This window comes from Plectrocnemia conspersa, unplaced genomic scaffold (genome assembly GCF_051122295.1).
Source record: "Plectrocnemia conspersa isolate PC_06_02 unplaced genomic scaffold, ASM5112229v1 ptg000003l, whole genome shotgun sequence".
NCBI classification, from domain to species: Eukaryota; Metazoa; Arthropoda; class Insecta; order Trichoptera; family Polycentropodidae; genus Plectrocnemia; species Plectrocnemia conspersa.
The window spans coordinates 3,507,270-3,523,296 of record NW_028277167.1 but is presented as its reverse complement, the minus strand read 5'-3'; the positions used below and the strand labels follow the sequence as shown (position 1 = coordinate 3,523,296).

The 16,027-nt window shown below is 26.2% G+C and overlaps 1 protein-coding gene and 3 long non-coding RNA genes across 6 annotated transcripts in view; 1 reads left to right on the top strand and 3 right to left on the bottom strand.

The window, feature by feature from the left end:
- The window catches only part of LOC148236374 (uncharacterized), a 457,594-nt gene that overhangs the window by 329,741 nt on the left and 111,826 nt on the right, over nt 1-16,027 (top strand). The window lies entirely within an intron of this gene.
- Nucleotides 4,070-4,917, bottom strand: LOC148236380 (uncharacterized). The gene is made up of 3 exons (XR_015809192.1): nt 4,467-4,917; nt 4,234-4,394; nt 4,070-4,169 (listed from the first exon to the last, which is right to left on the bottom strand). It is a non-coding gene; the product is annotated as an uncharacterized LOC148236380 (long non-coding RNA).
- On the bottom strand, nt 8,289-10,979 carry LOC148236379 (uncharacterized). The gene is made up of 2 exons (XR_015809187.1): nt 8,767-10,979; nt 8,289-8,704 (listed from the first exon to the last, which is right to left on the bottom strand). It is a non-coding gene; the product is annotated as an uncharacterized LOC148236379 (long non-coding RNA).
- On the bottom strand, nt 13,901-15,544 carry LOC148236378 (uncharacterized). The gene is made up of 4 exons (XM_088183642.1): nt 14,671-15,544; nt 14,548-14,600; nt 14,135-14,491; nt 13,901-14,067 (listed from the first exon to the last, which is right to left on the bottom strand). The coding sequence occupies exons 1-3, from the start codon at nt 14,686-14,688 to the stop codon at nt 14,137-14,139; spliced, it is 426 nt and encodes a 141-aa protein (XP_088039768.1). The 5' UTR covers nt 14,689-15,544; the 3' UTR covers nt 13,901-14,067; nt 14,135-14,136.

Here is a 16,027-nt window from a genome sequence, read left to right as displayed (position 1 = left end):
ATAATTGATACGAATTGTAATTATTTTTAATCATTAATTTCAATCCTCCAAATACGACGGAAAATTTAAAACATCGTTGTTTATAGTGAAGGTTTAACCCACGACCTTTAATTTACAATCAATTATTGACATTCCATTACGCTAGTACTTTTGTAGTTTCATCATAGTATGCATATTTTACTACATGTTCGAAAAAGGATTGCATAAACAAAATAAGGTAGCGTGTTGTTTACATGTTGATATATACAGATCGACTGTCACTATCACCACGACCTACGTCTAATGTGATTTCGATAGTTAATTAACTCTGCTAAATAAATTATGCTGATTTTTAAGCACATTTAAATTACTAAAACTTTTAATACTATTTTAAAAGAATATATTTTTTAAGACAATATTAAAATAATAATAAACCATACATGTATATCATATCATCTATGTTTTCTCCAAGCGGTGGTGGAGAAGCTGGCGCAGGGATAATGTCCGTGGTAGGTCCCCAAATGTCCTGTAGGTGGCGTGGCAGCGACAGTATAGCAGAGGATGAACCCTCTCTGCTACGGTGGTGCTTGTATAGAGGAGTACCTCTCGAGATGTGAACGTCCATGACAGTATGTTGTCTGACTGCCTTTTCTTAATATAAATCTAGGCTTACGTATCCAGGACTGCAACGCTTTTTAACCAATCACACTCATGCCGCGATAATCCAGTCAATAGGTGTGCTTATTTCATAGAACAGCGAAATATGTATACGCTTTCAGAAAGCAACATTCGCTTGATGGGCATTGTCAAAGGTCGTTTTGCATTGCAACGGAAATCTTGTGGACCTGGTGATCTATTTTATCCGTGATCTTTTCGCAACAAGGTACAATTCTCTCAATGATGGAGAATATTTACAGTAAGAACACTTGCGTGTTATTTTTTCTGTTCGTAACGAGGGCTTTTGTGTGGTTTGATGATCATAGTTGATGGATGATAATTTTGGTCACAGTAAATTAACGCAAGTTTTGCGAATAAGACCCTTTCAAACGTGTGTGGTCGCCACAAAAGTTTAAAACATTTTTTTTGTGTCACTAATAATACAGCAAAAACTTTATAGACAGGAAAAATGTAGCATATTTTTAAATCATTTTGCATTTCGGAATTATTTTGCTATAAAAAAAATATTTCAGTAATAAAAAACATGCTAATAATATTATTTATAAACAACATAAAATATTATATATTTTTTTAAACCAAAAAACTGTCATTCCAAATTGATTTAATTCTGGTATTTTGATGTTTAAAAATAACCAGAATACTAAGGTTTGGTTGTTCAATGATTAATTTCAGTTTTTGTGAATCAAAGTAACTTAAGTACACCTCCACGAATCAGTAGTTAAAAGTTGGCATTGGTTCTTCAAGTTTTATGCGTTTTACAATTGATTAACAATTGATTTTAATCTGTCCACGAAAAGGATTATTCTGATGAATCTTAACAATGTGGTTAGAACCAGATTTCAAGTATATTTAATATATACGTATTAAAATGCTAGTTACAGCAAGTTTTTCAAAGTTAAAATATACAATATTGTATGTAATAATAACATCACGTAAAAAATTCATCCGCACGCGTTCCACCACGTGAAATTTTGCAAACTTTTCCATCATTGAAACACATATCCCATGGCGCATGCAACCGAGAATCGCACAGGAAGTTTGCAACTGCAACATACAGCTTTATAAAGTTTTTTCTCATAATATAATTATTAATGCAGGGGTGTACGGACGTAAAATCGGAAAGCATTGCCGCATACTCTTTCGAGTGTCCCCTACACAGCACGCGAGCTCAAATAATGAAAATTGTATTTGTGCCGACCGTAATAACAACACAGTTAACTGTGAAACGGTTAACTTAAACGACAATTGTACCTAATGTTATTTTATTTTATAATTTTGTACTAGATTTAAAATTACGACCTTTTAATCGCATAGATCTTATATGAACATTTTCCAGATTAAATCAATTTTAAAATAATATAATTGTAAGAACGAAAAAATAAAACAAAATATCATTTTATCTCTGTTTTATCATAATACATATGCTTAATATCAATATGATTTAAAAAAAGCTGACAATCGCAAAACAATACACATACGTTACAAAAAAAAAACTACTATTTATATCGTTCATATTTTTTTAAGTCACAATGATTATTATTTTTCACTCCTACTGGTATTAAATTTATATAATATCGAAGCTATGTTATTAAAATGACGCTTTTGTATCAACAGCTCTAAATATAACACAAACTAACATTTAGAGTTGTAGCTTATTATTATAATATGCTAAGGATTAGGGATTCACCAAAACTGTGCATTTGAACGCGGTTAATTGTCAAGGCATATTACATATACACACATACATATATATGTGGTTGAGACAATGATCCTGACTAGCATACTTAATGCGGGAATGAGGTTATTATTTTAATATATTTTTTATTTATTTGATTTAAGTATTGTATTTTAAAATACAAATATTAATTAAAAATGAAAGCAACCTAAATGTTTACATTTTTTTTATAGCAATATAAGTATCCTTAAAATAAATACTGCTATACATTACGATATTGTTTATACTAAATTGTATTCGACACTTTCTGTGAATTTCCGTTTCTTCTTCCGCTTGTGAGATTGTGGGAAGATTTACAAAATTGTTGCTTAAGCATTTACACTCTGGTGAAACCGGTTTTGTCCGCCATTAAGATAAATTGATGGGAACTGATACATATGATTCACTTAACATACGTTTATATGTATAATATATATTTTTACTTTATTCACATTTTTTAGTATATTAACAATACAAATAATATATAAATTGACGTATAAAAGGTGATAAATTAATTTAGGGTATACTTATAAATAGCTACACTTTAATTAAAATATATATGTATACAAGTCGATTGATACAAAATATACAACTTATTTACCACGAAAATTCGCATTGTTAATATATGCATAAATTACGTAGCCAATAATAAAAAAGGATAAACAAATTAAAATTCATGTTATGCGATATATTTACATATATTGTTAAAATTTCTACTTTCTACTACTATAATATAATAAAAACTTTAATAAATTTTAGCAGCGTATTTTTCGATTTCCTTCAAATTTGCATATGTTTAGTAATACTAATATAGTAATACTACTTTTGAATAATAAAGGTATTTTATTATGTGATTCGCTTAATGGAGAATATACATTTTTGGTATAGTCTAATGATGAATGCGAAATTTTTAGGCGAAGATCTCACTTTTAAAAACTTTCTATTAGATTTCATATTTCTTACTAATAATTAAAATAATTTGCATAATTATCAATTTTAATAAATGTTTATTAAATTGCATAATTTAAATATTGATTCGTTGTTAATAAATTTATTTTCATTGGTGTAATTTAAAATCTCTATCTTTGTATCACTTTGTATTGTTATTTTTATGTATATGCTATAACCTTCAATATATATGTAAATGGCATTAGAGTGTTTAAATTGGGGCAACACAATAGGCGCCACGATTAGTGGGCGTCATTACCAAGATTTGTATTGAAAAAATGATTTATGGAGGAAGACACAATTATATAGTGATTATAAATTATAAATTACTTTTCACACATGAGCCGTGATGAAAGTATATAATTTATGTTTTTTTTCCTTTAAATAATTATGTGCTTTTGAAATACAGAATAATACAAATATTATTTACTTAAATATTAAATAATGAGCTACTTCAGCTCAAAAAATATTTGTAGAAAGTATCCAATTGTGATTTGAATCCGTTTATTGTCACGTACGGTCTGTACCGATCGGCATAGAAATGCATCTTACGCTCAGTGCGTCATTAAAATCTTTTAAATATACAAGAAGATTTAATTTTATTAATTTTTTTAAATCACCTTGCTTTATATTTACTGATGTACGCTGATGGATTTTAAAATGGTAGTTGTGGACTTTACGAGAGTTTTTAATTAAAAAATTGAAATATTATAGTTTAAGATATTTTTTTATTTTAACAATATTAAATCACGTACATGCATATAATTTATTCGTCAATATTGTAAAACATATTTTTTTCTTGAGTTTAGTTATTATGTTATAAAAAAAGTTTTTGAATCACCTTTTCTGTCTAATTAAATATTTAATTAATATATTATTAAACTTAAATATTTATCATTTGATTGAACACTTACTGTTGATTCTTTACCACCATGGAGAGGAATAAGAGTAAGGCGCATGATATCCTGGTAATGCATGCCATGCATTTGCGGAAGGCCACACATTTAATCCATGGGATTGTATTATCACTGGTTGTATACGATGGTGATATATGCGTTGCGGTATGTAATGTGAACTATATAGTAATAAAAAATATAACATTCACATTATATTTTTATAAAATAAAACATATAAAATATTAACTCACTGTCCACCATATAAAGTACCAGCCTCAGCAACGACAAATAACGCGACAATAGAAATCTGAAAAATTACAAAATATTATTAAAATTCAGCGTACTTCCAAAATTATTAAAAAGATATTGACATACAATTATTTTTTTGAACATTTTTATTGTTTTTTATATTTAAGTATTTTTTAAAGATAGTGACAGTTGAACGGTCAGTGGTAGTATGAGTTTAGTTTTCAGAAGATTACTTTATATAGTGATGGTTGAGAAACAATTTAATGACATAATCAACTCTTAAAGATTGCAAAAATAAATTGAATAATTCAGAATGGTATTGATTCATAAATTAAAGATAATAATGCTGATATAATACCTCCACAAAGATTGCGTCGTTAGAAGGTTTATTTTATTAACTATGCAAATTATATGCCAATTTCTTTAGTGTGCCCATAAATTATTTATAAAAGAATCTCGTGTTTATATGATATAATGCTACCATTATGAAAATATAAAATTTATTCATCGCTTAATTAACACTATACGTCAATATTTTATATTTTTTATAATCAGTTTTTTTTATCAAAATTGAAAAAATATTAGATTTAATATTATCTAATATTATTATATACCGTATAATTTAAAAACGTAATAACTGACATAATTTGATAAATATTATGGTAAAAAAGTATGATAGCAATATGTCGTGTTAATAAGTTAATAACAATTATTTATTAAGACATTATACCTGATTAAAATTTAATAAAAAGTAAAACGTACCGACACAGCAAATAATGTATTTAGATTTTTTTATTTTTACAACAGTTAATTAAAATGAATTTAAGGAATTAAATAATAATTTATAGTTATAAACAAATTATTGCCTTCAAAATGTTCTTAAACATACATTATTATGTCTCTAAAATATGTTTTCTTGTTACATAAATTTATTGATTATATACTAAACACTTTCAAGGGCTTCTTATTAAAACATAGAAATTAAAAAGTACATATATAACTAAAAATAAAATACAAAAAAGGTGAAAAAAAATTAATACATAATGATCGGTTAGGCAAAAGTTGTTTTCCGTCTAAATATATTATGCACGTTACAATTTCTTTATTATTTTCAGTGTTTCTAAACAAATATATAAAACGTTTTTATGATAATTTATTGCAAAAATAATGACATAAATCACGAAAAAGCATAGCTTATTTACCTTTATTATATCAAAATATGTACAAAGTTTGAAAATAAATGTTCTAAAATTATATATTTAATCAAAAAATATTGTTTTATATTTTTATATTTTATCCTGAAAATAGTCCCTATAAATAAAATAAACTTATGCTAGCAATTCATAAATTTGTGGAAGTAAATATTTGGTCTATTAGTCTTTAGCTCACAAAGTGACTCAATGGGCCCAAAATGAGGTCCTCTTTATCTACGAAAACTTAAGGTATAACTGATAAATACTGTAGCTGCGATATCAAGATTTTTGGACAAAAATTCAAAAATTTATTTTAAAAAACGTAAGCCAGTATGTTATCGTTGTAAAAAAAAGTAGATTAATTTGCCAAAAAGTTTAATAAGCAAACGGCTTAAAACCATAAGGTTGTACTTAGTACCTTTGTATAACTTACTCATTTAGAAGTTTTATTTAAAAAAAAACGATGCTTACATTGTCATTTGATCAAACTTATAGTGTTTTTTTTTTATTCTCTTAGCTTTTAAAGGAGCTTATATTGTAATGCTTTCATAAAAATTACTTTTAAAATAACTCTGTGTCATCAGCCACAACAATTCCTCAGTATTTTTTTATGATACTGTTTTTTTAACATATAACAGGTTCTAAAAAAATGTTATTGCTACTCGTTTAAGCTAAAAATATCAGTTAAAATTGCTTTACGTGAACTTCTTTAGCGATCTTTCTAATTGCGAATTTTCCGGTTTGACATGCTAGCATGTAAACCCAGAAAATATAGATCAATAATTTCTCTTGACTTACTTGTTGTTTAAACCTCTTAAAAACGTTTGTACTATTTATCAACTCTCCGTTAAAAGATTTTTGCCAAAAGCTTTATACAACAGCATTGCATTTGATTTTTAAGGAAAAATTTCAATTAAATTGTTTGTTACGCCCTTTTTTTTAAAAAAAAAATCACTGAGAATAACACTACTTTTTTCTTAAAAAGAAGCCTCATAAGAACATTCAGGTTTTTTTAACCCTTTAAGTGCTGAATTAATTTTCATAAAAAGTCACGTAATTAGTCAATTATACATTTAAAAATAAATTTAATAACTATTATCTATGTGTTTATATTTATTATATGCTGCATCTATATTTATGTACCTAAAGGATTAAGTCTTTAATTTTATTTTTTACTGTATAATTGCCTAATTTCGTAACCTTTTATGATTTTTTTATTGATCGTAAAATAAATCCGAATTTTGCACTTAAGAGCCGTACACAGTGATTTGGATTTATCCGCACCTAGCACATAAAGGGTTAATTTAAAGTTGATACATTGCTTTTTTGGTGCTATTTTCTGACGATAAGTAATAAATTATTAAATACGAACCAAGTGGCATGTGCGTGAATTTTAGTTAAAACTATTTTAAATGATTTTTAGTTTAAACTATTTTATAATAAAATATCTTACATGGTTTAAAATCGCAAAATTAGATACATATAATTTTTTTTTAATTATTTATTGAGTTTTCCAAAAATAATCATCTTGGCCATCAAATTTTCATTTCTAAATAGTTTCGACCAATTTTTTGTTTTTTTGTACATAAATTTGTCAACTAATTAAAAAATCTTAAAATAAAGACTATATCAGCACGCAATAAAATCTGTCAAGTATTTTAGACTAATTGTTACACTATGTCATTACATAGTGCAGCAAAGATTTAATTTAAACAATTTTTTTCAGTTTCTTGAACATAATTTTGAAAAGCACTGCTTTATTTTACATGTGTCAAACTATTTTTCATGTGTCAAACCATTTTTCGTGTGTCAAATATTTGACTGATTATCGTAAATTATACATATACACTCATTAGCATATGTGTGTTATTTTCTTAAGTAACATCAATTTTTTTTATTAATAGCCGCCCGGTAATTTTAATAAATAATATGTATGTATAACGATTTACATTTTAGAACCGATTATTATTGTAAATAATAGGAAAAAAATACGATAAAAGTGAAAGGTGTAAACATATCGATATTCATCATTCCTTAATATTGTTACAAAATAAAATTTCTAAAATTCTGACGAAGTTTTAGGTAGATATTAATTAAAAAAATACAACCTACTGCAAAAGTATGTGGATAAAACATGGTGGGGAATTTTACAAAATATATTTTTTTGTAAACATGATAGCTACTACTGCTATTTTAATGTGATTAGTCAATCTAATTTTTAAAATTGTTTTAAAGTTAGTCTTTCACAGTAAGTACAAATATGAAAAATCAAACATACATACAGTCCATCTAAGATATGAACGCTCATCGTCACAGTATTTGTGAGAAAAAATAATATGGTGACCATGTGAAATTACAAGTGCAATTAATTTTTACTTTTTTAATTAAATTTGTTGAGGAAAGTGTAAAATATCATTTTCTTACTTATTTTGTTTATTAATATACATATTTAACTCAAAAACATGATAGTGGTTTTGGAATCACTCTCCAGGTTGAATATCTGTTTAATTTAATATTTTTAAAAATACCAATAGAATATTACAGGAATTGTTTCATTGATTACAAAATTACAATTTAAAATATAACACATTATAATTTTTAATTCAATTTCCAAAGTATGGTCACCCTACTCTTAAAACAGCCCTGATTCAGTATTGGTAACGTTCTCTTATTGGTATAAACAAATTCGCGGAAAACTGTATATGTATGCATGCATGCGTACACACACCCTTATTTCCAACACAACGATGATGAGCGCTAACATCTTGGATGGACTATACATGATATCTTTTAAAAATATTTTTAAAAAGTAGGTTAGTTTTGATTACTGCATTCAACTTAGATAATGTATTAAATACTTATATTTTATAAAAGGTAAAAAAAAATATTTAAGTAAATAACATTTTTTTTATTATAAATAATATTTTAGATAACATATGTACATCAATATAATTTATACATTTCTATTTTATAGCACAATACATTTCATTGTCTTAAAAATGAATATTATGTTGAGAAGATGGTTTTAAAGCATCACTTATTTAAATCTGTAAATATACAAATATTTAAAATCAAATAATCGAATTAAATATATTTATTCAAAACTTACCATTGTTTTACCACCATGGAGAATGATGGTGACCTTGGAAGTTAAGTTGGGGTTCATGGAAGTGAGGTTGGTGTTCATGGATAAGAGGTTGATGTTTAAGGAAGTGAGGCTGGAACTCGTTGAAATGAGGTTCGTGCTCATGGATGTGTGGTTCGTGTTCAATAAAGTGAGGTTGGTGCTCGTGAATGTGAGGTAAATGTTCATGGACGTGATGTTGATGCTGATGAATAACTGGATATTCTCTCACAATAGGCACATATTTAATCACAGGCACTTCTTTAATGATGGGTACATGCTTAATCAAGGGCGCTTCATGCACACGATGATGATATATGCGTTGTATGTAATGTGAGCTATAAATACATAAAAAATATTATGCCATGTCAATCAATATAAATGATATAACTACTATCCAAAATACTTACGGTCCATCCCATAAACCACCAGCCTCAGCGACGACAAATAACGCAACAATAAAAAACTAAAAAATATTTAATTGATAAGTTAAACCAAACTTATGTTCAATATAAAATAAAAAAAAAAAAATTTACTTACAATTACTTTTTGTAACATTTTTATGTTTTCGGTATATTAAATTTTATATTTAATAAAACGATAGTTATAGTTGAACGGTCAGTCGCAATATGAATTTATTTTGCGGAAGGAAACTTTATATAGTAATCGGAAAGGAAAAGCGTAATGACATAATCGATTCTTAGAAATTCCAATATATTTTTTTCAGAGTGGAATTAATTCACCAATATTAATTATTAACACGAGTTTTGCATGTTATTAGTAGATATATTATGCACTATGCAAATTATTTAACAGTGTATATGATAGAGTGCGAACGTTATGAAAATATAAAATGTTAATGTATATTCATCATTTTAATTAGATTATTCTCTAATATGCATTATTCAATATATCATAAAATATATAAAAATTAATAAACTAGTAATATTTTTAAATTACATAAATATTTTAACATCATAATGATGTATTTTTATTATAGTATGCGTAAAGTAAAATGAGACATTGAGAAAATTTTAACTTTCTTTGCTATACTTGCAATAAAATTATTTTATGAAATCACAGAATTATAAAAATAAATAAGAGACAAATATAATACAATAGAAAGACAAATTAATTGCCATTAACATATAAATTCGTATCTTTGATCTCATTTGCAGGACAATAAACCATGAATTGAATTTAATATAACTTCATATTTAACATAATAAAACTGATTATATAGTTAATTTTTATTTTATGCAGTATATTTTTATTAGAATCATATTTAAATTTAGTATAGTACAACTAATCTAATAATCTCACTGATGATATTGTACGAAAAATCCTTTTTTGCTCAATAAAAATGTAATTTTAGCATATTTAAAAAATGTTTAGCTCGGAAAGTAGAGCAGCACAAGCTGCACTTAATCTTAAAAAATGTTTTTGCTATGGTTCCTGTTAAAAAATGACCGGTGCAAAGGTTGTTCTAAAAATTTCGCTTTGTAATCATAAACCTCATAGAAGGTCGTGGGCGTCCTTCGATTTCGAATTTATTATGACCAGCTAAAAGTGTTAGTCGGATTAGAACCACGCATAACATGTTTATATAGAATTTAGGCTTTAGAAAATATATGATTTTTAACTACTTAAAATGACAATGAAAATAAAAATAAGCTCATGAATGCGGCACAAACTAAATGAAAACCAAATATTTCATTGTGACAAAGTTTGATATGCTTATTTTACGCAACAGAGCCATAGATATATTAGATAGACTGAGACGTATGGTCAATCGAAAAGGTTCAATTCTCTTGCACGACATTACTCATTAACACATCGCACCTCTTGATTGACCCTCCAAAAATTGAACAGGTTAGACAATGAAAATTGTCTAATTCGTTACACTCACCAAGCATTTTGTGGATAGACTATAATATATCAGAAAATATTACAAAAATATTTTGCGTAACAACGCTAACTCACTTATTTAATTTATTAGAGATTACGATTAAAACAACTTAAATTTATTACCACAAAATTCCTAAACATGTGTTGCTTTAGAGACGTAATAAATCAGATTTTTAGCTAAATATACAGAAATTATTATTTCATCGATTGTTCTACATTTCTTACTAGTATTTTTTTCTTTTAATTAGAATACAAAAGGTTTTTAAGTTTTTTCCCTTAATTACTTTATTTTATTATATTGAAGCTTATAGCAACACTTGATTTATGAAAATGATTATAAACCAGTAACATGTATTGTATGTTTAAAAAAGTATTTTAATATTGAAATGAGCGTTTTATACAAAAAAAAATACTTAGCATTTTAACAGCTTAAGATATTCAATAACCATATCAACTCCAGAACTCGTAAATTCACACCACTCAAAAAAATAATCTTGTTTTAATGGACTAAAATATATCGTTTATTATTCTTATTTTGACTATTATAATTATATAATAACTAAGAAAATTTAATAAAATTTGAGTCTACAATAAACTTCTACTTTTCTTCTGAAACTTTAAAAAGAGTTTTTGTCTTGTTCTGGCTTTAGAATCGTTCGAAATAGTGTTGATTTTTATGAAGACAACGTATGTTTTTGAATTATTATTTTATTTGGTATGCAGACATAATTTAATACATAATTTTATCATAAACAGAAAATAAAAAAGGATTTTTTATAATTGTAATTTATTTATTATTCTTATATAAATTCATACATCTTTACATAATTCCCCTGGCCAAAGAAATTTAAAGTTTAGAAATGTTTTTCTGCGTGCGTCTACAAATTTTATGTGTACTAGACTCGATGCGAAGAGAGAAGCGGCGGCTTCTGCAATCTTCGCTGCTCCAAAATTGAGTCAGCCTCCTTTTTGTTGCAGTCCAAGTTATAGGGCTCTTGCTTTAAGCTCCGATGTGTAAATTCAAGTGTGAATGCTAGTAGAAAAAATGTCTCAGAATGTCTTTTGACATGTCTGTGAGGAATTAATTCCTGTACTTATATTCATTGACCTTCAATGAGAGATTTTGTATTACGGCATATTCGATTCAGTCTATATTAAAAAGTAACTATTACAAATTCATAGTTAAGCCATCGTCTCAATAAGATTTAAATAACTTCACAAACTTTTGTGTCAATAAAAGCATTAAAATGTATTTTAATTGAACTTATTTGTCTTCTAATTAAATAACACAAAAATTCAATGTATAATTGTATATTATATTTAAATAAATTTTTCATGTTTGGTCCTGATTGTGTGTTTTATAATAAATAAAACAGTAAGATATTCAAGAATAGCAGATTAATAAATAAATTTAATGAAATTTAAATAAAAATATATAGTTATTCCATCAATCAAGTTATTAATAACTTAAAATTCTTAGAAGAGGGTAGAATATTGTGCTAATATTTTTTTTTATTTATTTATTGCAATAATGCTCTTTTGAAATTTTAAGATCTTCGAGAATTGTATTAGATAGATAATCTTGTTACATTTATTTTAATATAAGTCAGTAAATAGTTCCTTGATCCTTAACCAAGGCATCCTCAAAAAATAAACACGGTCTTTTCTTTTCATTATATGATTTTTCATACATGGTATTCAGGATCTCATTTCAAGGCATCAAAATTATTTTGAAATGAACCTTTTTATTTTTTGGTAATTTTTGTCACGTGTTTTGTTCTTTTTTTTTGTTTTAAAAATCTCTAAGTCTAATATATTTTTATGGTTCATATCAAAGTTACTTTAACATTTATAAATCTAAAAATAGAATATATTGTTGGGTTTTCTCTAAGAAAGAATTACTCACTAACTAATTTTTAGACATTTTTTTAAATGGCAATTTGATGATTTAGATGCAATCTTTTGTCACTTATGTATATTGTAATTTAATGCATATTATAATCTGCATTGTTTAGAACCCAATATCTTGACACCAAAAGTTTCTAGCATTTTTATGATGAATAAAAAAGTTTGCGTGTACTATATGCAATATTTTTTAGTACTATTACCTCTTTTTATTTGACAGTAAAATCTTTCTAACGTAATAATCACTAGAAGCTGATTTACTATACTGTTTATGCTTGCTCTATATAAATCATTAATAGATTTCCAAAAGACTCGCTCACGAACTAATTTCTAACTATAGAAAGAGGATTAAATCTTCTGGCACATCGATACATATTTTCACTAATAACTACAAATACATATTTTCTACATTATAAAGCTTCTTTTAGAAGCATCATATATTTAAGTTTTAATAAAATGATCTGATTGTGTTTTTTTTTAATTTATACAGTACGTGAGATCTTTATAACCGATGCCTCCTTTTATCTCATAAGTGTATCATTGAATAAGTAGATACCATAATTGTAGTACTAAATTAAAATAAAATCACTATTTATTTGCACAATGCCTATTTTTATATCATAAAAAAACCACTGAAAGAGTGTGTATTATTTTTTGTATTTAATAAAAGGGAAAAGTTTTAGAAAAGGCAATACTTTTCGAAAACCCATATACCTACTAACGTAAGTTGATTTTTCCTTGTTCTGTATTTTGACTAATATATTTTTATGAAATTTTTTAATGAGTAAAAAAACTGTACGCATTGTAATTTAGTGTATTTATTAGTTATGCCACATGAGGGAATTTTAAGTTTTAAAAATAACCAATATCGACGCTCTGTTTCTAAAACAAACTACACAAAATACGTGCTTTTTTCCAACAAACAAAAAGTTAAATTTAGCTTAGATAGTGAATCAGCTGTACTATATTCGTTGATTAATATTGTACTTAAAATATTATGTTTACTGTGACATGACAGTAAAATTACGATTTTGATTAATATTATTCATAGCGACTGCCATAATTACCCTAACATAAAATTTTAATTATATAGCAAAATTAAATCGAATGAGACATAGTGATAAATAAACATTTACAAAACCTTTTCAAATTTTAATAAAAAGGTAAAAATTATATTCCGAATAGTAAATTTTTGCTATTTTAAGTAACAGATGTTTGCATAATATTCTTACAAATTATATCCAATCATAAATATTTTATTATTTGCTTTATTTTGTGAGTTGAAAGGTAAAGAATAGAATAAATATTTGCTTAATAAAATGTTTATATATAAACAAAATTAGTTAATGTACATACAGACATTTGATTATATTGTGAAACACTTTTTTAATCCCAATTTTTGCCATAAAATTAGGATATTTTACATTGTATGTACTACCCAATTTTTTTTAAATTACATATTTTTAGCAAAATCTGTAAAATTTAAATAATAATGTATAATTGTTTATTACAAAATAATACATACAAATTAAAAACTCACCATTAGTTTATCGCAATTCTTGGAACATCAGGATGGCTGTGAATTGGATTCAAATCTATTCCAGGCCATTCATTTACTTTCACTTCAGGCCATCCATTGTAAGTGGGGTGATGTGTTACATCAGGCCATCCTGCTGACGTTGGTATTGTTCTTATTATAGGCCAATCATTATTGTTGGGCACGACAGGCCATTGTCCTGTTAATACTCGAGGATAATCAGGAATGTAAGGCACTTTTGACACAGGCCATCCTGGCTCAGGATATATTTTTCCAGCAGGCCATGTGTTTACCACAGGCCCCAAATTTGTCGGATGCCAGTGATGATGATCATCGTTGTATACATCTTGGGGTATGGTGCTAAAAAGATTTTTTTTAAATAATGTTAGATATAAAAAAAAATATTTTTGACTTACGGTAACCCTATGGAATGACCCTCGGCAACGACAAACAACGCAACAATAAAAAACTAAAAAAATGATATAAGAATATATAAAAATCTATTTATCTTAAAAATAATTAATTAGACGCAAACTCACAATTATTTTACCAAGCATTTTGTATGCTATCACCTATAAAGCAGAGTGTGTTATAAAACGTTAGTAACACTAAAACGGTCAGTTGTAGTATGAAGACATGTTTTGCAGGACACTATATATAGTGATCAGTGAGGAAAAATATTTTAAAATTACATGTCGCTATTAGATTTTTTCTATTCAGTAAAGATATTCATTATGTAGATTCTAGTATTCTTTAATACCTATAAATTTTATAAAATTCTACAGTTTTCGTAATAAAATGCAAACATTATGATTGTATAAAATGCATTGGAAAATGTCAAGGTATATTCAACATTTTAATTAGATCTATATATAAATAAAATTTTTGCAACCATTTTTTTTTTTCTTTAACAAGGATATTTCGGTATTATTAAATAGTTTGCCTAACAGTTGATATTTGAGACAGTTTTATTTAATATATATTTTTAGTTTTAGAGTCCTAATGAGATAGTATTACTCGTACTTAAAAATAAAATAAAAGATAAAACATGCATATTATACAGCAAGATCTGATCTAAACAAATGCAAAATAAAGGTATATATAAAATAAACGCAGTTTTTGTATTAATTAATAAAATGTTGATTAATAGTAATAGTTTAATAATAAATTTAGTTCACAAAATCGAGTACATTATGTTGGAGTTGCGTGATTAATTGCTTCGAAATGTTATCGTAAAAGTCGAAAAATCGAATATTTTCAATTTGATTAGGGGTAGTTGTAAACAATATATGAAAATAAAATAGTATTGCATACATTAAATAAAGAAAAAAAAAAGTAAAAATATATTATTCATTTTAATTCGTAAATTAAAAAAAATACGTCTGGAAAAAATTTGGTAGACTAAGTCTGTAAATTTTTTATGTGACATATAATATTTTTATTTTATTATTATATACACAATTTAATTTATTTTTATTTTAAAATCTACTTTTTTATTGATGAAGTACATATCCTTCATTCAGTAATATTAGAAGCACCCTCATATTATTTAACTCCCTGAATTTTAACATGACACAGTTTAGCTGCATCTTTCTCCACCATGATGACAAGCTTAGTGCATCCTATCTTACCTGAATTAATTATTTTTTCTTCAATCATGGCAACATATTCACATCCAAAAATATCAAGTATATTTTGGTTTAGTACTAAAGTACGATTTTTAATATTGTGTTTTAAAAATAGTGTAAATATATTATTATAATATTTGCATTAGGGCATTCGAACCGGGTAGAACCGGGTACCCGGTTACCCGCAATGTTTTTCATGGAACCGAAAACCGGGTAATTTTGACGGGTATCCGGTTAATTTAATTTAAATATTTTTTTCCATTACTTC